Raw genomic sequence first — 25,311 nt, 5'->3', positions numbered from 1 at the left:
ACGCCCGTGGGAATTCCGGTCCCAGCCGCTCGCCGGGCGGGGACCGGACTGGTGTGACTGCTGATATCTATCAGCAGGCACCCTGTGCAAACTCCTGGGGGGGTCCTGAGACCCATCATGTCGGCGATCACCGCAAATCGCCGGTCAATTCAATGCGGCCTTTTGCGGCTTTTCCGGGTCAATCGGGTCTCTGGTGACCCGGAAAAAAGGGTGAATGGGGCTGTCCGAGACAGTCCCATTCACCCTTACCCAGCAGGAGTGAGGTGGCACGGGTGCCGCCTCACGATCACGTGATTGATCGGTCGGAACGACCGACCAATCACGACCCTGCTGGGCGGGGATTCGGGGCGGCGATCATGACGGCGATCGGGGCCAGCGGGCGTCTCCTACCTTAACCTGGTCTGGCAGGGGTCCCCTCTGGTGCGGTGGTGGCGACAGGAGCAACATGATCAGTGGCAGCAGCGACGGTCCCGGCATCAGGATACAGCAGGAGGTGAGGCCTGTTCACCTCCTGCTGTTGCTTAGCAACAACTCGCAGCATGCAAAGCCAAAGGGCATGCTGGGAGTTGTAGTTATGCAACAGCTGGAGTTCCAAATACAACTCCCAGCATGCCTTTTGGTAGTCTGTGCATGCTTGGGGTTGTAGTTTTGCAACAGCAGGAGGCACATTTTTTCTATGAAAAAGTGTGCCTCCAGCTGTTGCAAAAGTACAACTCTCAGAATGCCCTTCAACTGTCAATGCATGCTGATCGTTGCAGTTTTGCACCAGCTGGAGACACATTGGTTGTGGAACCGAGTTTGTTACCTAACTCAGTGTTTTGTAACCAGTGTGCCTCCAGCTGGGAGTTCTAGTTTTGCAACAGCTGGAGGTTTGCCCCCCCACCCCCCATGTGAATGTACAGGGTATATTCACACGGGTGGGTTTACAGCGAGTTTTCTGCTGCAAGTTTGAGATGCTGCTAATTTTCCGCCGCAGCTCAAACTCCCAGTGAGAAACTCACTGTAAACCCGCCCGTGTGCTTGTACCCTAAAAACACTACACCACACCTACACAAAATAAAAAATAAAACACTACATATACATTACCCAAAAACAAAACAAAACAAAAAAACGTCTTGTACGGCACTGTTTCCAAAACGGAGCCTCCAGCTGTTGAAAAACAACAACTCACAGTATTGTGGGACAGCAACTGACTGTCAAGGCATGCTGGGAGTTTTGCAACAGCTGGAGACACCCCATTTGGAAAAACACTGTCGTAGGGTATTTTTGTGGCGGATTCCAATCCCCAATTTAGGCCTCAAATACGCATGGTGCTCTCTTACTTTGCAGCCCTGTCATATTTCAAGGAAACAGTTTAGGGCCACACATGGGGTATCTCTGTACGTGGGAGAAATTGTGTTACAAATTTTGGGGGGCTTTTTCTCCTTTTACTCCTTATGAAAAGGTAAAGTTGGGGTCTACACCAGCATGTTAGTGTAAAAAGATGTGTTACATGTGGCTTTTTTTGTGGACTTTTTTGCAGATATAGATATGGATTCCACTCTTGTTTGAAAACATATGAATGAATCTGTGATACTCAGCATTATTGCACCTTTGCAAAGAAAAGAGCCCACTACCTATTGAAGGTAGCTTCCCTGTAAAGGTCATGTTCACATGCCGTAAAATGTGCGGAAATTCCACTATGTGAACAATGCAGCAGAATCCCATTGAATTTAATGAACTCTGCTGCAGTGGAATGTCCGTATGAAATATTCCTGCGGAATTCCGCATGGACATTCCTCACCAACATTCTGCTGCAGCAGAGCTCCATTTATTTCAATTGGATTCTGCTGTATTGTTCACATGGCGGAATTTCAGTGGCAGATGTTTCTGCTGCAGAAATCCTGATTCCGCCATCTGCAGAAAGAATAGACAGTTCTATTCTTTTTGCGGATTTAGCTTGGAAATCCCGATTCCGGCGTCTACAAAAATAAAATACTTGTTGGTTAATTTTGCACATTTTGCTCTGAAATGCATTGCTGTCTATGATACGGCACATTTCTGAGGGGTTCTAGCGCCCGCCAGATTATTCAAATGTGCATAATGCCCGCACATGTTTTCCGTGCAGACATTCTGCACATTGTACGGCAGGTGATCATGGCCTTACAGGGCACACTAAAGAACAAGCTCTTTTCCTGTTGTGCATCATTTTTACCAAGCATTGCATGGCCTAAATAATCCCCTATACCATTTCGGTGATCACTCTAAAGGAGACATATTATACCCTCAGATCTTCAGCAGATAGGGCATGCTGAGCATCTGAAAATCTAAGTCATACTTACAATATGTAGCAGATTTATTATGCTGTAAATGAATGGGGATTGTTAAACTGTTACTATTGTTTAAAATGTCCAGCCAGATTTACTATTGTAAATGTGCATATTCTGCTGTGATTTACAGAGGCCTTGATGTGTAGGCGTGGCTTCAGTAAAAGGGGCATGGCCTCTGCATCAAGTAATGCACCTACATTTTGGTGCACAATTACAGTTTGAAGTAAGCCAGAGTAGACTGTCAAATTTATCCATCAGCCTGGTATACTTAAATAAATTTGACGTATTTGAACATTCTCTATTTTACGTTCCCTTTCTAACAATTGGACAGTGTTAGTAAATCTGGGCCTTTTATTCAGGCAATACTTTCCTATTTCTATCTCCATTTACACCTCCCCCCTCTGCATCATTCATCATATTCCTGACCTCTTCATTGAATGGTAAACCTCACACCCCATGAATTTCATATCTGTGCATAAAGACAATGGCTAAATGACACAGATGGCTGGGAAAAAACAGGCACTTTCCTCTTGTTACCCCTATTTCCACATAGCTCTAGCCAACAGTGCCCTCATTCTTATTGTTATATTGTTTTTATGTCTGATGTTCTCTGTAATGTCTGATTTTGTTTGTATGTGTAACCTCTTCAGCTGCAGCATATGTTGGTGCTATATAAAAAGATTATACAATATTAATCGGTTTCAGGACAGCCATTGTATGTTGATGTAGTAAACCACCGGGTGTAATGGCAGGACCATGGGTGTAGCGGTGTGAGTGGTGGGATCAGATGGTATTAACCCCGGGGGCTGGATGGTATAGAAACATAGAATGTGTCGGCAGATAAGAACCATTTGGCCCATCTAGTCTGCCCAATAATCTGAATACTATGAATAGTCCCTGGCCCTATCTTATATGAAGGATAGCCTTATGCATATCCCTGTCTTATATAAAGGATAGCCTTATGCATATCCCTATCTTATATGAAGGATTGCCTTATGCATATCCCTATCTTATATGAAGGATAGCCTTATGCCTATCCCATGCATGTTTAAACTCCTTCACTGTATTTGCAGCGACCACTTCTGCAGGAAGGCTATTCCATGCATCCACTACTCTCTCAGTAAAATAATACTTCCTGATATTACTTATAAACCCCTAGTGTTCGTGACGCCAGTGTGATTTTCTGGCTCTGGAACACCATACGCCCGGATTCTCCGCTATCCCAATTGCTAGAAGTGGCATGAGAGTCCACAACCAGTTATGGTGAAACGGAGGCTTTACTGAGTAACAGACAGGTGTAATTATCTTCATAGCTAAGGCCAGCATTCCCAGAAAGGTGGCCAGGACCCAGAGGACCTCGCAGCTTGCTGGACAAATATACTTGTAGTTAACTTGACTTGAATTTAGACTTGACTTGACTATTTGTAGTGACAGCAGACATAGACTAGAGACTTACTGGAGAGACGGTAGCTTTTGTGGCCTTCCAGATGCTGATCACTTGCCCTGAGTTCTCTGGTAGCTGAGCCCAGTAGGGTAGCTGGTGGTAAGTGCTAAGAGACAGAATAGTAATGGCCGCCCTTTTATATAGTGTGTGGGTGGGGGGGGGGCTTGCATTTATGGCCTGTTTTTTTTTTTTTTTTTTTTGTTTTGTTTCGTTTATCTAGTATATCTATAAGCAGAGCATAGTGCCAGCAGCCAGATGCTGGCACTATGCGCTGCAAATAGATATACTTTTCATTCACAGCACTGCAGGGGTATATGTATATAGATGTGCTGGGGGCAGACATATAGCGCTATCTGCCCCCCCCCCCCCACAGCGCATCTATATACATATGCCGCCACAGCGCTATGTATGAAAAGTATTTCTATCAGCAGCATCGGGCCACCGGCTGCTGGCACTATGCGCATCTGATAGAAATACTTTTCATTCAGCGCTGTGGTGACATATGACAAATGCGCCGGCGGGGGTATGTGTATATATATATATATGACACCAAAAAGAGAACCATACCAAACAATAAACAGAAAAGTAATAGAATGTACAAAATCAACTTTATTAATACAATTTAGTGATAAAAAATAGATATTAAAATTGGAACAAAGAGTAGATAGGCACTGGTGGACATACAAAGATATAGGACAATGGTAGGACACAAATACATCAAAATATGCAAGTATAAGGAATAAATGCCACGGTAGCTGGTAGGATACAAGAGTGATACCTGCCAGAAATATGCAATAAAGGGTGCCAAACCATACCTACACCTGAACCCCAACGATCGTTTCGCTGTTATGCTGCTTCTTCAGGGACGCCCCCTGAAGAAGCGGCATAACAGCGAAGCGATCGTTGGGGTTCAGGTGTAGGTATGGTTTGGCACCCTTTATTGCATATTTCTGGCAGGTATCACTCTTGTATCCTACCAGCTACCGTGGCATTTATTCCTTATACTTGCATATTTTGATGTATTTGTGTCCTACCATTGTCCTATATCTTTGTATGTCCACCAGTGCCTATCTACTCTTTGTTCCAATTTTAATATCTATTTTTTATCACTAAATTGTATTAATAAAGTTGATTTTGTACATTCTATTACTTTTCTGTTTATTGTTTGGTATGGTTCTCTTTTTGGTGTCATAATTACAATTACATACCTTTACCTACTATATATGTAGGGTTATATATACCTTTGGTGATATATATATATATATATATATATAAAAATGCGCTGGCGGGGTCATATGTTTATTAATGCGCTGCGGGGGGTATATTATGGCGGGGGTCATATCTTTATTAATGCGCAGCTGGGGGTATATATTTATATATATATGTATATATAAAAACTGGCGGGGGTCATATCTTTATTAATGTGCTGCGGGGGGCATATTATAAATTGAAACATAGAATGTGTCGGCAGATAAGAACCATTTGGTCCTTCTAGTCTGCCCAATAATCTGAATCCTATCAATAGTCCCTGGCCCTATCTTATATGAAGGATAGCCTTATGCTTATCCCATGCATGCTTAAACTCCTTCACTGTATTTGCAGCAACCACTTCTGCAGGAAGGCTATTCCATGCATCCACTACTCTCTCAGTAAAGTAATACTTCCTGATATTACTTTTAAACCTTTGCCCCTCTAATTTAAAACTATGTCCTCTTGTGGTAGTTTTTCTTCTTTCAAATATGCTCTCCTCCTTTACAGTGATAGAAACATGCGCTGGGGGGGTTAGATATATAGGCTATATGTCTGCCCCCCCCCTTGCAGCGCTATATATCTTGCCCCCCACAGTGCTTTAAATATACATATGGCCCCCGCTGCCACTCACAATGTTTGTTTTAAAAACCTTGCAGAGAGCCCTGAATGGCTCCTCAGTACCGGCCATTCAGGTCTCCCCGCAGGGGATTTAAAAATGAAAGTTAAAACACACGATACATTGCAGGATTGCGGACCATGCTGCCCGCTTCCCTGCTTAGCCAGCTGTCTACAGGCTCCCGCAGCCATGGGAACTACTACTCCCATCATGGAAGCAAGTCTGTTCCATGATGGGAGTAGTAGTAGTCCCTCAGCACTGCAGGAGTCTGCTGATGTCACCTCTTCTGAGCATGCTCAGAAGTAATAACGGAAATTATAAACCAGGTGTAAACGGATGACAAAAAGGCTCAACCGTTTGACATAGACTTCAATGTTAAAAATAACGGCCGTTAATTTATCCGTTTATTGTGACGGAAGAAAAATTTGTGCATGTTTGGTTAATTCTTCCGTAACAACTAACGCCCGTTAGTCATGACAGACTATAACGGGTCATAACGGATAATCAAAAAATCCCATAGACTTTAATGGGATTTTGTAACGGACGTTTAACATCCTTTTTTAAAGCTTTTCTAATGGACGTTAATAATGGATCTTTTAACGGATTAATTTTATAGCATGAAAGCAGCCTAAGCCAGTACATGTCCGGGCCCATCTGAAGTTTGCTAGAGAGCATTTGGATGATCCAAAAGAGGATTGGGAGAAAGTCATATGGTCAGATGAAACCAAAGTAGAACTTTTTGGGAAAAACTAAACTTTTCATGTTTGGAGGTGAAAGAATGCTTAGTTGCATCCAAAGAACACCATACCTACTGTGAAGCATGGGGGTGGAAACATCATAATTTGGGGCCGTTTTTCTGCCAAGGAACCACGACGACTGATCGGTGTAAAGGAAAGAATGAATGGGGCCATGTATTGTGAGATTTTGAGTAAAAACCTCCTTCCATGAGCAAGGGCACTGAAGATGAAACGTGGCTGGGTCTTTCAGCATGACCATGATCCCAAACACACCGCTCTGGCAACGAAGGAGTGGCTTCGTAAGAAGCATTTCAAGGTCCTGCAGGGGCCAGCCAGTCTCCAGATCTCAACCCCATAGAAAACCTTTGGAGGGAGTTGAAAGTCCGTGTTGCCCAGCAACAGCCCCAAAGCATCACCGCTCTAGAGGAGATCTGCATGGAGGAATGGGCCAAAATACAAGCAACAGTGTGTGAAAACATTGTGAAGACTTGCAGAAAACATTTGACCTCTGTCGTTGCCAACAAAGAGTATATAACAAAGTATTGAGATGAACTTTTGTTATTTACCAAATACTTATTTTCCACCATAATTTGCAAATAAATTCTTTAGAAATCAGACAATGTGATTTAATGGATTTTTTTCTCATTATGTCTCTCATAGTTGAGGTATACCTATGATGAAAATTACCGGCCTCTCTCATCTTTTTAAGCAGGAGAACTTGCACAATTGGTGGCTGACTAAATACTCTTTTGCTCCACTGTGTGTATATATCTATATCTCATTATTATTACTACTACTAAGAAAATCATATATGCAGTGCAGCATAAACACATATGGTTCTTGTCATATTGTGTCTGGAGGGAGTTATGACAATTGACTTAGTGTTGGTAGCTGAAGTCCCCAACAGTTGCTGCATTGTTTTTTTTTCCAGAGGTTAAACTTCTCCCATAGGACCCAAGTAAGGCTGAGTTCACACCACGTTTTTTGCAATACAGTTCCCGTATACGTTTTCAATTTGAAAACAGTATGGAACCGTATTGAAAACCTTATGCATTGACTCTTCATTGAAAACCGGATGCCAAAAGATGCATCCGGTAGTGTCCATTTCGCATCCTTTCCGGTTTCGACAGTTTTGTTCCTGTGCCCAAAACCATAGCCTACCATCGTTTTTGGTCTGGGTGAAAAACCGTATTGAAACGTATAAATTTTTTTTTTAACATGAGAGTCAATCAAACAAGTGAAACTATTCATAATGGAGTGAAAAGTTAAAAACGTATACTTTTTTGCTTGAAAAAAACGGATGCAACTGGACATTTTTCAAACCGTATATGGATTAAAATTTGTATGCACGTATTCATACAGATTAACCCCTTAAGGACTGAGGGGTTTTCAGTTTTTGCACTTTCGTTTTTTCCTCCTCACATTTTAAAAACCATAACCCTTTCAATTTTGCACCTAAAAAGCCATATGATGGCTTATTTTTTGCACCACCAATTCTACTTTGCAGTGACATCAGTCATTTTACTCAAAAATCTACAGCAAAACAGAAAAAAAAATCATTGTGCAACGAAATTGAAGAAAAAACGCCATTTTGTAACTTTTGGGGCTTCCGTTTCTATGCAGTACATTTTACAGTAAAAATGACACCTTATCTTTATTTTGTAGGTCCATATGATTAAAATGATACCCTACTTATATCGGTTTGATTTTGTCGTACTTCTGGAAAAAATCATAACTACATGCACTGAAAGTTATATGTTTAAAATTGTCATCTTCTGACCCCTATAACTTTTTTCTTTTTCTGCGTATGGGGCGGTAAGAGGGCTCATTTTTTGCGCCGTGATCTGACGTTTTTAGCGGTACAATTTTTTGTATTAATCAGACTTTTTGATCGCTTTTTATTCATTTTTTCATGATATAAAAAGCGACCAAAAATATGTTATTTTGGACTTTGGAATTTTTTTGTGCGTGCGCCATTGACCGTGCGGTTTAATTAATTATATATTTTTATAGTTCGGACATTTACGCACGCGGCGATACCACATATGTTTATATTTATTTTTATTTACATGGTGTTTTTTTTTATGGGAAAAGGGGGGTGATTTGAACTTTTATTAAGGAAAGGGTTAAATCACATTTATTAACTTTTTTTTTGCAGCGTTATAGCTCCCATAGGGACCTATAACACTGCACACACTGATTGCCAGCACTGTTCACTGCAAAGCCATAGCTTTGCAGTGATCCGTGTTGTCGGCGGTCGATTGCTCAAGCCTGCATCTCAGGCTTGGCGCAATCAATCGCCAAAAGGACACGCCAGAGGAAGGTAAGGGGACCTCCGGCCGTGTCCCAGCTGAGTGCATTTTCACTGCGGTGGTCCCGATCAGCACCCGGGCCGCTTTCACTTTAGTTTTAGACGCAGCGTTCAACTTTGAACGCCGCGTCTAGAGGGTTAATAGCGCGCGGCACCGCGATCGAGGCCACGCGCTATTAGCCCCGGGTCCCGGCTTCAGATACATGCCGGGACCGACCCGATATGACTCGGGGTCACCGCGTGACCCCGCGTTATATCGCGGGAGCCGGCCAAGGACGTAAATATACATCAGTGGTTGTTAAGGGGTTAATCAGGTTTTGAGGAATCAGTTTTTCATCAAAAAACTGATACGGGAACTGTATTGCAAAAACGTGGTGTGAATGCAGCCTAAACTAGATGCAGCTCAATACATGTTAACCCTATGGTTACCTATGAAGGTTATAAAATACTTCACAGACCACTCACACTGAATACTCACGATCTAGAACACAAGTCACTTAGTTTCCACCAGTAGAACATGTAACTGATCAATGTAGAAAGTAGCAGTTGTTGTAAATATTTCCATTATATGACCCCTATGAAGACTATTTAGTAAACATCTATGTTCTGCCCTCTGACCTGGTTTCCTTTGCTCAATAATGTGTGTGCTTTGGCTGCACTGACTGGAATCAGGGAACAGCATAGTCCAATCCAGCAGACTAAATCCATTACTTCTCTAAAACACAGGCAACTTCCCAAACAAGGGAGGCAGGAGCAGCCTGTGCCCAGAGCTCCAGCATAGCCCTACATGGAGAAGGACCCACATTTTATCAATGAGCACAGGGAACAACTGCTCAGCTACAGGCAACCACACACATCTCAGCCAAGAAGACTCAAGGAGTGAGGAGAAGGCAGCTAATCTAGGAGATATGACGTCATGAGGACCTCTAGGGGGGGAGGAGGAGGAGGAGGAGGAAGGATGAAGCAGAGCTGGGATCTACACAGAGCAGGACAAGGCTCTGCAGGCAGAGGGAGGCACATCCCATCACTTGTGAGGACTCAATCTTCTCCAGGACTTTGTGGAGCTCCAGTCCTGATCAGAACTTTCCTCCACAGCATTAGATGACTGAGCAGATGTCAGGGAAGGCTGCCCCCACAGGAGCCACCACTCTGTGGACTATGCTCCTTGTGGTCTTCTCTGGATGTCTCCTGACAGAAGCCACCCCACACCTCACCTACCACCGTCCTGCGCAGAGGGGCAAGTAAGTGCTGCTTAGGATGGACTGTGTATTGTTACATGTCATCCAATGGATCACAATGCAAATCTAGTTGGAGGCAGATTCTAGATGACCTGTTCTGCCTGTTTTCTAGAACTTTTAAAAATACTTGAGCTGATAAGTTTTTCTTTACCCAGAATCACTATATGCAGCTGCACAGTAATGGGAGCTATAACTGAGAATATAGAAGAACAGTATATGGAGATAATACAAATGGGATGGTGATATAGTGTATTGAAATGATCAGCGCCACCTTGGTCTGTATTGTTCTTTTGAGGTTCTGTCTTATCCTACACATTGATGTTTTTATTCTGGCTCCACAAGGGGGCTGCCCAATACGTTTGCTTTAGATCTAGCTATAGTCTACTTCATTCTTGTAGTCTAAAATGTAACCTAGGGCTGGGCTGTTAGGATAAGTCAGTGTTTCTTAACCAGGGTGCCTCCAGCTGTTGTAAAACTACGACTCCCAGCATGCCCGGACAGCCTTCGGCTGTCCGGGCATGCTGAGAGTTGTAGTTTTGCAACAGCTGGAGGCACCCTGGTTGGGAAACATTGGGATAAGTAAAGGAAATAACCAGACTATCCTCAATAACTGACTAAATTCAGCCACAGCCACCTGTTGCCTGGGAATTCTTACAGGAAAATACCACCTTGAAAAAAAATTAGAAGGTGGTTAATGTGGGTTATTTGGTAAATGATCCACTTTAATACAGGGGTATTCCGCAAGTGGGGTCCTCTGACCTATGTTTAGTAAACCAGGTGGTCACTTTGTCACAAATTATTTAAGAACAATGATGGTTCGTGTGCACAAACAACCCTTTTCTTCTCCTGTAGTCTTGGCTTGCTATTGGGGTCAGAGTACCCTACCCATAGACCTAAAAAATGCAGGAGTAGGAATACAACGATTAAAGGGGTACTCCCGTGGCAAACTTTTTTTTTTAAATCAACTGGTGACAGAAAGTTAAACAGATTTGTAAATCACTTCTATTAAAAAATCCTTAATCCTTCCAGTACTTTTTAGGGGCTGTATACTAAAGAGAAATCCAAAAAAGAAATGCATTTCCTCTGATGCAATGACCACAGTGCTCTCTGCTGACCTCTGCTGTCCATTTTAGGAACTGTCCAGAGCAGGGGAAAATCCCCAGAGCAGACATATGCTGCTCTGGACAGTTCCTAAAATGGACAGCAGAGGTCAGCAGAGAGCACTGTGGTCATGACATCAGAGGAAATGCATTTCTTTTTTGGATTGCTCTTTAGTATACAGCCCCTAAAAAGTACTGGAAGGATTAAGGATTTTTTAATAGAAGTGATGTACAAATCTGTTTAACTTTCTGTCACCAGTTGATTTAAAAAAAAAGTTTGCCACGGGAGTACCCCTTTAAATGCAAAAAAAAAATAAAAAATACTACTGTTTTTGTGTTATGTGACCAAATTCCAATACCTCCTGGCGCCTCCTCGGGTCCCGTGCCTCTTTTTGCAGACATAGAACAGAAAAGTCTTCTCTGTATGTGACTAGCAGCCATGGACAGATGCGCTGTCAGATATAGAGTATCTACAATGGGATGCATGTATTGGAATGTCAGTCCCTGGGGTTATCAGATGACGCAACACAGAGAACATTGTACTGTAGACCACCCTAGAGAATGAACACAACTAGTAGGTGCTCCCATGTTTGCCCCTTGGTGACCGCCCTGGTCAGGTGTCCTTTCCACTATTTTTATAGTTAATGATAATAGTCACTTATATTGTCCTGGTGACTAATTACATTATTCTTCCAAACTATCTTATTATGGAAGGTTCACAGGGTCTTTTAAGAAGGACAACATATTTGACTGTACAATATGCGTGAGTTTAGGAGAACAATGGACTTGGTAAATTACAGTACTACTTCACTGCTCTTTATTAGTCTTTCTGACAATGACTTTACAATGTAAGAATGTAGCAATGACGTTTATTGTTCGACTGGCAGATCTCCTGCTTATTTTTGGTTCTTTTCCATAGGAACTGGTGTGCTTACATTGTGAACAAGAATGTCAGCTGTACTGTCATGGATGGGACTGAGAGCTTCATCCAGCCTCAGTACAGATGTTCCTGGAACCAGATCCCCTGTCAACCAACACTAGCGTAAGTGCCCAAAAACCTGTATAGTGGAATGGCTAAAACCAGTGTTCTTCTAGAATCATCTGAAATAGATTGTCTATTAGAGGTGGTGGCTCAAAGTCACAAATAGATCCTGCAATTGTAAGGTTGGCAATAAAAGTGGATGAGATCCGAAATGTTCCCACCTAAATATTAGAACTGATGTTGTGATATTGACATTGTGATCTATTTGCAATGGCAACATTGGATGTGGTAGGCTCACCTGAACAGGAGACACACTCTAAGGGTACATTCACATGGGCCGGGTTACAAGTGAGTTTCCCGCTGCAGGGGTTCCTTGGCGGAAAATATGCAGCAGACCACATTGAGGCTAATGCAATCTGCTGCGGAAAATCTGCCACGGCTCAAACCTACAGTGGGAGACTCTCTTGTAACCCATCCCTGTGAACGTACCTTAATGGCTTCCTTCAGACACAAACTTTATTTGGTGTTGTTGTGGCAAGACAAATAAATGCTACAAAAAACTGCTCCTCCCCTTTTTTTTTTGTCCTCCATGATGCAGTGTTTGGCGCGTTTTCCCGTATTAGTATAGGCGGTTTTATATGGGGGGGTTTCCCTACATTTTATTCATTACAATTCATGTGATTTTTTTTTTTTTTTTACCATGTGATACAAGATTTTCTATCATAGAATGCAGAGAAAAATGCCACAAAATCTGAAAAAAATACCAAAGCCACAGCATTCTGCAATTTTCTAAATCTGCCACTGAGCTTAAAAAAATGCCACTAAAGGGTGACAAAACACAACAGCAGGCATGTCTGATTCTGCCCTAATAGATGTGTTCTATGAATATATTTGGTCTATTCTTATAATTCTTATAATCTATTGTTATAACTGCATGAATATTTATCTAAAACTGTAAATTTCTCTAGTTTCTGTTAGTCACAAGCACAATAGATAACCTTTTCACTTTTTTTTTTTTAGGTACAATACATATTGGGTATAGGGCTGTTCCAACAAATGAACCAAATCAACATAGACTTTTTTTTTTTTTTTTTAGTAGCCTCCTATCTTTAGTAGTTGGTGGGTGTTAAATATTTGCATGTGAGAAACTAAATATATATATATATATATATATATATATATATATATATATATATATATATATACCCTATATACTCGAGTATGAGCCGACCCGAATATAAGCCGAGGCCCCTAATTTCACCCCAAAAACCCAGGAAAAGTTATTGACTCGACTATAAGCCTAGGGTGGGAAATACATCATTCCCCCCCCCCCCCCCATGTCATCATCAAGACTCCCCCTCCATCATCACCACCTGTCAATCCATTCAGCCATCGGCTGTCCTGGCATGCTGGGAGTTGTAGTTTTGAAACCTCTGGAGGTCCACAGGTTGAAGACCACTGCGACCTTCCTCTCATCATCCAGACCCCAAGATTTTGAACCCAATAGTGATCTTCAACCTGCAAACCTCAAGATGTTGCAAAACTACAACTCCCAGCATGCCCGGACAGCCGTTGGCTGTCCGGGCATGCTGGGAGTTGTAGTTTTGCAACATCTGGAGGTCTGCAGTTTGAAGACCACTGAGAAGGGATTGACTCGAGTATAAGCTAAGGGGGTGTTTTCAGCACGAAAACTGTATATTTATTAAATAGTACCAATGACGCGTTTCGGAGGAGCACCCTCCTTCCTCAGATATGCCTATCTGAGGAAGGAGGGTGCTCCTCCGAAACGCGTCATTGGTACTATTTAATAAATATACAGTACCTCTTGGTACTATTAATACTACCTTCCTCCATTTGTTTCTTTGGGACACAAGCACGGAACAGCGCCTGGCATCAAGGTCTCCTTTTCCTGATTTTCCATATGTGCGGAATGTCCGCCCATATTTTCTTGGGGAACATTCTGCATGGAAATAACAGTGTGAACATTGCTTAAACTGTTCATCCTGCTCTTTCTGGTTCAGGATCGCAGTATCATTCCTTGCTTCATAGTATTGTGAGTTTATAAGTCAAATTCACCAATGTGGTCCAAAATGGCAGATAATCCTCAACCCCAAATTCAGTTGTGCACTGTAAGCTGGGGTAGAGGTCCTGCATCTATGGACCACAATATAGGTTCACTACTGTGGTAGATGTAACAATGAAATTAACTAACCCTCAAAACTGATGTTAAAATTGAGACATTAGCCAGTATATCCTTATATTAAGGACATGCCTCTACCCCAGCTTACAGTGCACAACTGCATTTGGGGTCGAGGATTATCTGCCATTTTGGACCACATCGGTGAATTTGTCTAATGTTTAAATGTCATGCATCCACACGTTTATCATGTGTAGGATGCCCTTGTGGTACTTGTGACCGTTTGCAGGCATCCTCCATTGTATGCATATTTTATGCTGGGGATCGCCCATAGCAACGGACCACAAGTGCAGGACCTCCACCCCAATATAGGTGCACAACTGCACTTGGGGTTGAGTATCTCTTGCCATTGCAGACCACGCAATTGTAAGTTGTTTGAGTTTATAAGTCATTCTGAACTGGATGATGATTTGTAAGATAACCCAGGTTGCCTTGGTAGTAGGGGAGAGGCTCTTTCAACATAAAAATCATCTCCCTCCCAAAATAACATTAGCAACTGGATATGATCACCCTGTTGTACACTCCTTGTCTGTTCTAAGTGTAGGAAATGGTTAATAAAAGATGTAAATGTAGTCTCACCACTCAGGCATGCTACCAGCTCTCTCCCCTGTTGTATAGCTCCAGAGGGCGCTTGCTTCATATGGTCCTTTTTAAAGCACTGTTACAACATACTTAAAGGAGCAGAGCCTGGGAGTCTGGTGAATGCAGAGCAATGTGACGATACGCAGCCAGCTATGCATTAACCTACATTCACGCTCATAGACATTCAGCATCATGAAAGCCCCTCTCTATGGTAATTAGTGGGGGTTGCCTGTGTTTACCATAAAGGGAAAAGTACATTTGCAAGCGTTTACCAGTCCCATGTACCATGCGCCATGCAACATTGATGAACTGCTATACAAGCGCTGTATATAATCCACATATTGTACAAACAGAGTCCCCCATTAATCAATTACCAGCGCTTCCTTTATTTCTTCTCCCTGTTCTACAATGTTCCCATCTGGAGGAAATTAAAGCTCTCGCATACCTACACATGCTGCTGGGGAGCTCAGTTTATGATGCAGGAATGGATGCTATAGATTTACTCTTTTCTTATTTCACTGATCCATTGTGCATCACTATAATGGTTTAAAACATTATCTTTATTTATTTTGTTTTACTTTTATTTAGCAATAGCTTTTAGCTTTCTAAACTGGGATAATATTATGTCTGTTGGGTTAATGCTGAAGAACCTGTGTCATGATTTAATGTTATACTTTACTTTATTAAAAACACAATAGGGAGATTTATCAAAACCTGTGCAAAGGAAAGGTTGCTGAGTTGTCCATAGCAACCAATCAGATTGTTACTTTAATTTTTGAAAAATGAAAGAACTGATTGGTTGCTATGGGCAACTGGGTAACTTTTCCTCTGGACAGGTTTTGCTAAATCTCCCCCTATGACTCTAGGTATTGCTGTAGCATACTTTTTATGATGTTCCTTTGTTTAACCTCTCAGAACATTTACCTGTTGTGTTTAGAGCTGGTGGATGCACGGAAGGAAAATGATTATAATATGGGGGTTTGGGTGGCTGCTGAAACTGCTCATCCTCTGGCATAAGGCCCACCAGTGGCACATGCCTCAGATCCAGGGGGTGCTGCTTGCTGAAGATGGTGTAAAGACCCATCGATTCGTGTCTTGTCACTCTTTGTAGGCTGCAGTCTGTAGGCATTGGATCTAACTACACTGTAATCACTTATATGGTGTGTAAAGCTGGTATCTAGCACTGTATGGTCAATATTTGTGGGGAATAATAACCTTTGCATAGTTGTTTGTATTCACTATGGTGGTATTCGTCAGACACTATTTGGTGGCAACATGTAGTCATCATATGGTGTTACTGGTATTATTGGTAATGTTGGTTGGTAACAGAATGAATGCAAGATGTCTGGATATAATATTTACTTGTGCAAATGAAAAATATATTTTTTTATTTAAATGGACCACTGTTCCAAAAATCTGTCAGACATCTGTGGGGTGTAAATGGGGGGGGGGGGGGGGGGGGGTCACTGTTCTGGCACCATGGAGGCTTTGTAGACACACATGGCCTTCAATTCCAGACACATTCCCTCTTCAAAAGCCCAATGGAGCTCCTTCTATTCTGAGCATTGTAGTGTGCCCGCAGAGCACTTTAAATCCACATATGGGGTATTTTCATACTCAGAATTGGGTTACATATTTTGGGGGTATTTTTTCCTATTTTCCCTTGTGAAATGAAAAATTTAGGGTAACACCAGCATTTTAGTGAAATTATTTTTTTTTTTTCATTTTCACATCCAAATTTAATAAAAATGCATCAAAGACCTGTGGGGTGTTCAGGCTCACTATACCCGTTCCGTTCTGTGAGAAGTGTAGTTTCCAAATTGGGGTCACTTTTTTTGCGCTTATGTCAGAACCGCTGTAAAATCAGCCACCCCTGAGCAAATCACCAATTTAGGCCTGAAATGTACATAGTGCGTTCTACTCCTGAGCCCTGTTGAGCGTCTGCAGAGCATTTTTTATGTCAACATATTGGGTATTTCCATACTCAGGAGAAATTGTGTTAGAAAGTTTGGGGGTCTTTTTTGCCTTTTACCTCTTGTGAAGATTAAAAGTATGGGGCAACACCAGCATGTTAGTGTAAAAGATAAAAAAAAATTACAATAACATGCTGGTGTTAGCCAAACTAACTAAGTAATAGTACCATAGGCCACTATAACATACTCTCACCAAAAACAATGAGGCCAAATATGGACAAAATTCATATACTTTATTGAAAGAACAATAAAAACTTGTGTTAAAAAATTACATAACAACAATAGATCGGTGGTCATGCAGCACACACTGCAAAAGAATGATGAGAATGTCCCGTATGACTAAACAGAATGTACAAAATACAAAAGGTCTCATTCAAAATGGTGGCGTACCATATGGAATATGTCAATATGCAAATACATAACATGTATAAGAAATGAGACTATGAGAAACAAGAATCGAATACAAAGAGAGGAAGGGCAGGGTAAACAAAAGAATAGAAAAAGCAAACAGATTACGGTCATGCACCCTATCCTGGGACAGCTCACCTACCCCGAACGCGTTTTCGCTTGCCGCTTCTTTTGTTTACCCTGCCCTTCCTCTCTTTGTATTCGATTCTTGTTTCTCATAGTCTCATTTCTTATACATGTTATGTATTTGCATATTGACATATTCCATATGGTACGCCACCATTTTGAATGAGACCTTTTGTATTTTGTACATTCTGTTTAGTCATACGGGACATTCTCATCATTCTTTTGCAGTGTGTGCTGCATGACCACCGATCTATTGTTGTTATGTAATTTTTTAACACAAGTTTTTATTGTTCTTTCAATAAAGTATATGAATTTTGTCCATATTTGGCCTCATTGTTTTCGGTGAGAATAACATGCTGGTGTAGACCCCAACTTTACCTTTTCATAAGGGGTAAAAGGAGAAAAAGCCCCCCAATATGTTAGGCAATTTCTCCCGAGTTCGGAAATACCCCATATGTGGCCCTAAACTGGTGCCTTGAAATACGACAGGGCTCTGAAGTGAGAGAGCGACATGCGCATTTGAGGCCAAAATTAGGAATTTGCATAGGGACGGACCCGGATGCAACCGTTACACTTGCCACGATAACAAAAATACCCTACAACCGTGTTTCCCAAACAGGGTGCCTCCAGCTGTTGCAAAACTCCCAGCATGCCTGGACAGTCAATGGCTGTCAGCAATACTGGGAGTTTGCAACAGCTGGGGGCTCCGTTTTGGAAACAGTGCAATATGAGACATATTTTTTATTTTTATTGGGGGAGGGGGGTAACTGTGTAGGGATATGTGTTTATGTAGCGTTTTACTTTTTTATTTTGTGTAGTGTAGTTTTCTTAGGGTACATAGGGTACATACACACGAGCAGGGATTCACACGGATTTTCCCGCTGGGAGTTTGAGCTGCAGCAGGAAATTTGCTGCATTTCAAACTTTCAGCGAGAAACTGACTGTAAACCCCCACCCATGCGAATGTACCCTGTACATTCACATGGGGGGGGGGGGGTGCAAACCTCCAGCTCCAACTGTAACTCCTAGCATGCCCTTTGGCTGTCTGTGCATGCTGGGAGTTGGTGTTATGAAACAGTTGGAGGCAATCAATGTGCCTCCAGCTGTTGCAAAACTACAATTCCCAGCATGTACGGTCTATCAGTGAATGCTGGAAGTTGTAGTTCGCAACAGCTGGAGGCACACTGGTTGCGAAAAACACTGAGTTAGGTAACAAACTGTGTTTCGCAACCAGTGTGCCTTCAGCTGTTGCAAAAACTACAACTATCAGCATTCACTGACAGCCTAAGGGCATGCTGGGACTTGTAGTTATGAAACAGCTGGAGGGGCACTACTACAAATCCCTGCATGCCCTTTGGCTGTCCGTGCATTGTGGGGGTTGTGGTTATGCAACAGCTGGAGGCACACATAGACAAAATTTGTCATAGACAAAATGTGCCTCCAGCTGTTGCATAACTACAACACCCAGCATGCACGGACAGCCAAAGGGCATGCTGGGAGTTGTAGTTGTGCCTTCTGCTGTTGCATAACAACAACTCCCAGCATGCCCTTTTGTGCATGCTGGAACTTGTTGCCAAGCAACAGCAGGAGGCACAGCCTCACCTCCTGCTGCTGCGCTCCGTCCTCATGTCTGCCGCCGCTGACTCCGCTTCTGGAGCCCTAATCCCACTGCTGATGCCGGGGATCAGGGGCCCCTGCTCAAGGTAATAACTCCTGGCACCCGCTCTCGCCCTCGGGAATAGGGGTGGAGCAGGTGCCGTTAGGGACACCCCCACAGCAGGAGTCCACCTCAATCCTGCTGCTAAAGGATGATAGGTCTCGGACGGCACCTATCACTCTTTTTTTTTTTTTCCGGTCACCGGGGACCGCAGTAAATCTCCGATCTGAACTGATCGTCGATATGCAATGTTCGCCTACATGGGCGTGGTTATTTGGGGGCAGCAGGCATCCCGTTCCTTTAACCGCTGGATTACCGGAACTGAACGGAAATGTCTAGGGCGTACAGGTATGCCCTGTGTACTTATTTACCAGGACGTCAGGACAAAAGAAGGAATCTGATTGCTATGGGCAACTGCACCACTCTTCCTCTCAGGTAAGCACAGTTGTCTTGCAGCTCTTGGGTCCTTGGTTGAGATCTGAGTTGTGTGTTAAGTTTTCAGATTTCTATTTCTCCCACATTTTAAAATCATTCAGTCAGGTAAATTGAATTTCTATGAAAACTGCCCAGTAAGTGTGTATGTGTTTGTCCGAAATAGGAAAATTAGATCAGTCACCCCATTGGGGGCACTGACTAATGTGAATAGTGGCAATATCTGTAAAACACCATGGATTATGTCCGTACTATAGAAGAAACATAAATAAAATATTGTGATTTCTTTCTGTTTTCTAAATTTGTCCTGCAGTGAATAACAGCTTGTCCCCTTGTGTCTGTCAAAAAATGGTAAAGTTCACAATGCATATAAATAATATAATAATTCAGATTTGCCTTGCTCTATTGCTTAAACTATGTGACGAGGAGGCGAAGGGTCAATGGGGCAGATTAATCATACCTGTCAAGAGGAAAAGTTGCTGAGTTGCCCATAGCAACCAATCAGATTGCCTCTTTTCTTTTTAACAAGGCCTCTGCAAAATGAAAGAAGCGATCTGATTGGTTGCTATGGGCAACTTGTCCTTTGCGCAGGTTTTGATAAATCTCCCCCATTGTGTTCAAAAGTGGCCTGAAAAAATGTCTAGGCTCCATTTTTCTTCTGAAAGTAGGGTTAAACAGTATCTAGAGCAGTGTTTCCTGACCAGGGTGCCTCCAGCTGTTACTAAAACTGGGAGTTGTAGTTTTGCAACAACTGGAGGCCCCCGTGGTTGGAAAACAATCCTCTAGGGCCTATATTAACATGCAGCAGAATATTTGCTTATGAAAATCAGTTCTATTTTTCCGTATGGATGGCGAACATATGGATTTCTGCAACAGATCTGCTGTGTGTGAATTCAGCCTTATTCTTAATCAACAATCTTCCTTTTCATGACGTGTATTTTATAATAATGTAATTAAAGATGAGCGAGCTTACAGTAAATTCAATACGTCACGAACTTCTCGGCTCGGCAGCTGATGACTTATCCTGCGTAAATTAGTTCAGCTTTCAGGTGCTCCGGTGGGCTGGAAAAGGTGGATACAGTCCTAGGAAAGAGTCTCCAGCCCACCGGAGCACCTGAAAGCTGAACTCATTTATGCAGGAAAAGTCAACAACTGCCGAGCCGAGCAGTTCGTGTCGAATCGAATTTACTGTAAGTTCGCTCATCTCTAAATGTAATGTCCCAGTACAGGACATTGCCCCCGGGGTTACTACCATCTGATCCCAACACTCACACCCGTTGTCCCGCCATACACCGGTGGTTCACCACAATCTACATGTCTATTTCCACTGAAACAATAATTCTGTTGCGTCTTTTCTCTGCATTGGGTCATCCCTCTGTTTCTTGGTGTTGCCATAGCATATTACTACACAGACGCTGTCAGCACGGTTTGTACAGTATCGCACAGTACTGGGGCACACCCCATTGACCACATATCACAAGACTGAGGGAATAACATAAATAAGAGCTTTTAAAAAGGGAGCTGTGTGTCTGTGTGTGTGTGTGTATATATATATATATATATATATATATATATATATATATATATATATAAAATAATTTTATATGGTGCACATTCTGGATGGTCTGATCAGTATATTAAACCTGCTTAATAATGTTCTGTTTAGAGGTACTGGTGTTGCTGCCAATTTCCTCTCCTCTGAGATACAGCTAAGATGGGAGGGGATGTTTAGAATCCTGTGGTTATCCTGGGACACCAACATCTGTCTGGACACTCACAGTAAACCATGTATATTCATCATTGCTTTTAGTGGACCTACTACTCCTGTAGCAGCAATACTTTGTTCTATTAATAGTTGACATGTGTGGTGTCCCGGTACAGGACCTTGCCCTGTCCCTTGTCTAAGGTCCCCGCAGCTAGAGTCCCTCCATGTCTATAGGGCTCTCCTGTAGGGTTTACCCCTAGTCGTCTTAAGTAAAGTGTGTACATATTAATTTAATGTATAGGAAATATATGTATAGGACCTTAGTGGTCACGTGATACACAGTTGTAATGTATAAAATGCTTAAGGACCTTTTGGAGGTCATGTGATGTACCCAGTTCACTGGGTCAGGTTTGCCAGCCAATGAGCTTTTTCCCAGCCCTCTTAATATATAAGAGGCTTCTGCCACTAAATTCTCTCTCTTAGATCCAGGATAATGGGAGGAGAGGGTGGAGTTGCTGCTCTGTGTTCGGTGGAGTTGGTAAAAACTCTGGAGTCAACGGTAATAGTAGATCCAACTTTATTTCGTTCTGGGTGTAAACCCTTTCATCACGCCTGATGGACGGGTTTACACCCAGAAATGTGTTGTGTGAACGAAATATTCTAAAATAGTAGCACAGTGGCTAGCATCATCAATAGCTCATTGCTTCCAAGTCCCAGCAAACCTGTGAGGAACCTGTGTCCTGGTTCACTCTTGAAAAGACTGTTATGTTCAATACCATTGCATAAAATCTGTGAGTAAAGTTTCTTTAGTTTACTTCATAAAATCTGCTGTGGACATTCCGTTTACTCTCCCTACCGTTTATGGGACGGTTGGCGGTAGGATCATTAACCCTAAGGAAACCTCACCCTGGTGTCACGACATTCAAGGGTTAATACCACCAGACCCTACACTATGACCGCAGCAACCCAGTCACCGTTTACTCTCCCGGACACCACACATGTCTTTGGATAACAGTGGTCTCCAAACTGTGGACCTCCAGAAGTGGCAAAACTACAACTCCCAGCATGCCCGGACAGCCAACGGCTGTCCGGGCATGCTGGGAATTGTAGTTTTTCAATATTTTGCGGACCACAGACCACTGTCCCATAGTATCTAGTAATTCTGTCTATATAGTAGAAGCTTTATTGCAGATTCTTGCATTATACCATTATTAACAGAGAGCTGAAGCATTTTTATAATATGTGCACTTTTTAAACTATTTTTATAGCCTCAATGCACCCATAATAATAAAGGAGATCTCCAGGATCCCCTTTACATTAGAATTGGTGACAGTCTTCCTGTAATAGAAATGATCCCCCCATGAGCTTGCTTCCTGCTGGGCTTCTGCCTTTACATAGGCTAAACTGCAAAGGGAAGGGATACAGCAGCAGCATGAGCCATTGGTGAAACAAGGGCTGGATATTTGCCTTCAATTGATTTTACACTATGCCACCACTAACCATAGCCTATTATCTGCAATAAGTATGCCCATGTGTAATTGTAGTACACCCATGCGTTAGTCATATATGGAGTAACTAGTAATATACTAATGTCTGCAGTACGTTTTATAGAGGGACCTATTCTGACATAAAACCACAACAATATGTCTCCCCTACATGTTTCATGGTACCAACCACGTCTTCAGGGGTTATTGGTCATATGTCTCATAACCCCTGAAGACGTGGTTGGTACCACGAAACATGTAGAGGAGACATATTGTTGTGGTTTTATGTCAGAATAGGTCCCTCTATAAAACGTACTGCAGACATTAGTATATTAATAGTTACATAGTTATCAGTTGTTTATCAATTTGGCAAGAAAATACAGCACAATATCAAGGTAGAAAACTAAAAAATAATAAAAATAAAGGCAGGGTGGTTTATCATGATGGGGGAATGAACTGGGAGGATTAAAAAATGTATCAACATCATGACAGGTACTCTTTAAGAAAATGTTGTTAGTACAGGTTTTCATCCTATCCACAAATTTGGCTCATTTTGCATACGCCTATTTTTTTTTTTTTTTTGGCTTTTCTACATGTGCCAACATTTTGCTCATTTGCCAAAAACGGACTTAAGGTTTTTACACCAACCTACCTTGGCTTATTATGTGCCACTTTTATGCACGAAAAATGTGTTTAGTTGACTTCAACATAATCCATAGCCATGCGCATTTTGGTGCATGAAAATGAGTTATCAAGATTGATGCATTTTACTACCCTTTCTGGAGCAAACTTCATAATAAATGTGTTGGACAGTTAATGCAGCACAATTTTGGCAATTTTGGGCCAGGGTAAATTAGAGGATTCGAGACAATGGTTGAACTTTTTACTAGTATAAAAGGTATCGCTAACCCTAAACAACTCGCCACATAGGCTTGACTTTTTTGCTTGGTGTTGTGGTGACCCACGGTGTATGGCGCGACCACGGGGTGTAGCGGTGTAGCTGGTGGGGCCAGATGGTATTAACCCCTGGGGCAAGATGTTGTTAACCCCTAGTGTTCGTGACGCCAGGATATGGTTGTATGGTGTAGGGCACCGCCGACAACCAACCCAGAAACTGCATATTTTGAATTAGAGTTCAAAGCAGGTTTTGATGCAACTGGAACTTTACTGAAGAAGGCAGTATAACGTTTCTTACAGATAGCCAACTTCCACAGAGGTGACTGGGACACAGGGAACCTCTCAGGCTTGGTTGGACTAGTAGTGATAATAATGATGATGCGGCCACTGTGCTACTGTTATGACTTTGGTAGGGACAGTAGAGACTTGACTTGTAGACATAGATAAGACTTACAGATTAGATGTGGCTGCAGACTTGTAGGCTTTGGCCTAGCTGGACTGGACTGAACTTGTACAGGACTGGTGCTTGCTTGACTCAGCAGAAAGAGAAGAGAACTAGTGTGGAGACTATATAGCCCTTTATATATCAGGGGGGTGGACTAAAGCCCATTGGTAGCTGGTTGCCTGTGGTTACCTTTGCCTCTGGAACTCTGGGTATCAGCTGATCACATATCACATGGCCTTAAGAAGGTCCTATACAGTTTAAACATCCTAATAACCTTTGCACATAGCTTATATTCACTGTACAATACCAATAATAAACATGCATAATTAATGTACAATAGGAGTCAAAATAATGACCTAGGGGGATTCTGCAGGAGATCTCCGTGGACTTGAGGGACTCTAGGGGACTTTAGGAACTGTACAGAACCATATTCTGTTCCGGGACACGACAGTGTGTTCTCTGTTCTTCACAGTACAGAGCTGCTTTACCTTTGTGCCTGTAATATAGTCAGCTATCACATGACTAATTTATAAAGTGGCTCTGTAAGTAAAAAAATATATGTATTTATGTAATACATATTTTATATATTCTAGATTGCTAACTTTTAAACCACTTGTATCTTTTTGTGTGTGTGTGTATTAGGCATTACATATGAATTCCTAAATTTTGAGTGGAACTAGGCATTAGACTAAATAATAACCCACATATTTGTTACACGGTATTTTTTTTTATTATTAGATTCCTGATGTTCCTTCCATCTTGTCACCTAGGACTAAGTATTGCAGTTAGATGTTTCCTGGTTGTTCCACTTATCATTTGCCAACAGTATCTTTCTGTTCCTCTCTATATTAATATTTTCCACTTTCCATGGAGTTCTTCTATATTGGAGCTTTCATGCCTCTTGTGCTTCAGGCACAGCATCTGATTTACACATTATTTTCAAGGGAGTGGACTTTGTTTACTGGAATCCATTTCTTTAATATACAAGACGTGAAATCCAAGTCTTCAATGTACAAAGGTCTATTGTTCGTATCATTTCGTCTTTCCATTACTTGTCCTTTTACATATTCACCAAGTCGTTGCAACAAATGTGTTTGTGTTTTACAACTGTTTTTTATTCACTTTTTTGTATTCTTGGATTTCTTCTTAAAATTTTGGCATGGTTTCTTGTATATGTTGGCATTTGCAATATATTGGGCAAGCTTTGGCCACTGCTTTCATGTAGAAGGTTTTCTCATTGCTTCAGAAAGTTTATAGAGACCTGGCAATCCAAACTATGAAAGGAATTCTCCGAGGATACCAGAGAAAATCCAATACACTCTTCATTCTAAACTTAGTTATTTTTATTACTAAATGGTTCATTTTTTGAGCAAACTTTTACATAAAATAGAGGAGGTGCATTAAACTATCGTCCATA

General features: G+C 42.0%; 1 protein-coding gene across 2 annotated transcripts in view; it reads left to right on the top strand.

The window, feature by feature from the left end:
* Positions 1 to 9,687: 9,687 nt before the first annotated feature.
* The window catches only part of EMILIN2 (elastin microfibril interfacer 2), an 84,089-nt gene continuing 68,465 nt past the window's right edge, over positions 9,688 to 25,311 (top strand). The window contains exons 1-2 of one of the 2 annotated variants that reach the window (XM_056518516.1): positions 9,688 to 9,909; positions 11,926 to 12,048. In XM_056518516.1, the coding sequence (XP_056374491.1) occupies positions 9,770 to 9,909; positions 11,926 to 12,048 (263 nt within the window). In that variant the 5' untranslated portion in view covers positions 9,688 to 9,769. Of the gene's footprint in view, positions 9,910 to 11,925; positions 12,049 to 19,306; positions 19,367 to 25,311 lie in introns of those variants that run through there. The other variant, XM_056518518.1, reaches the window with a different exon arrangement.

This window comes from Hyla sarda, chromosome 5 (genome assembly GCF_029499605.1).
Source record: "Hyla sarda isolate aHylSar1 chromosome 5, aHylSar1.hap1, whole genome shotgun sequence".
Lineage (NCBI taxonomy): Eukaryota > Metazoa > Chordata > Amphibia > Anura > Hylidae > Hyla > Hyla sarda.
The sequence above is the reverse complement of the archived record's forward strand: the minus strand, read 5'-3'. Positions and strand labels throughout refer to the sequence as shown.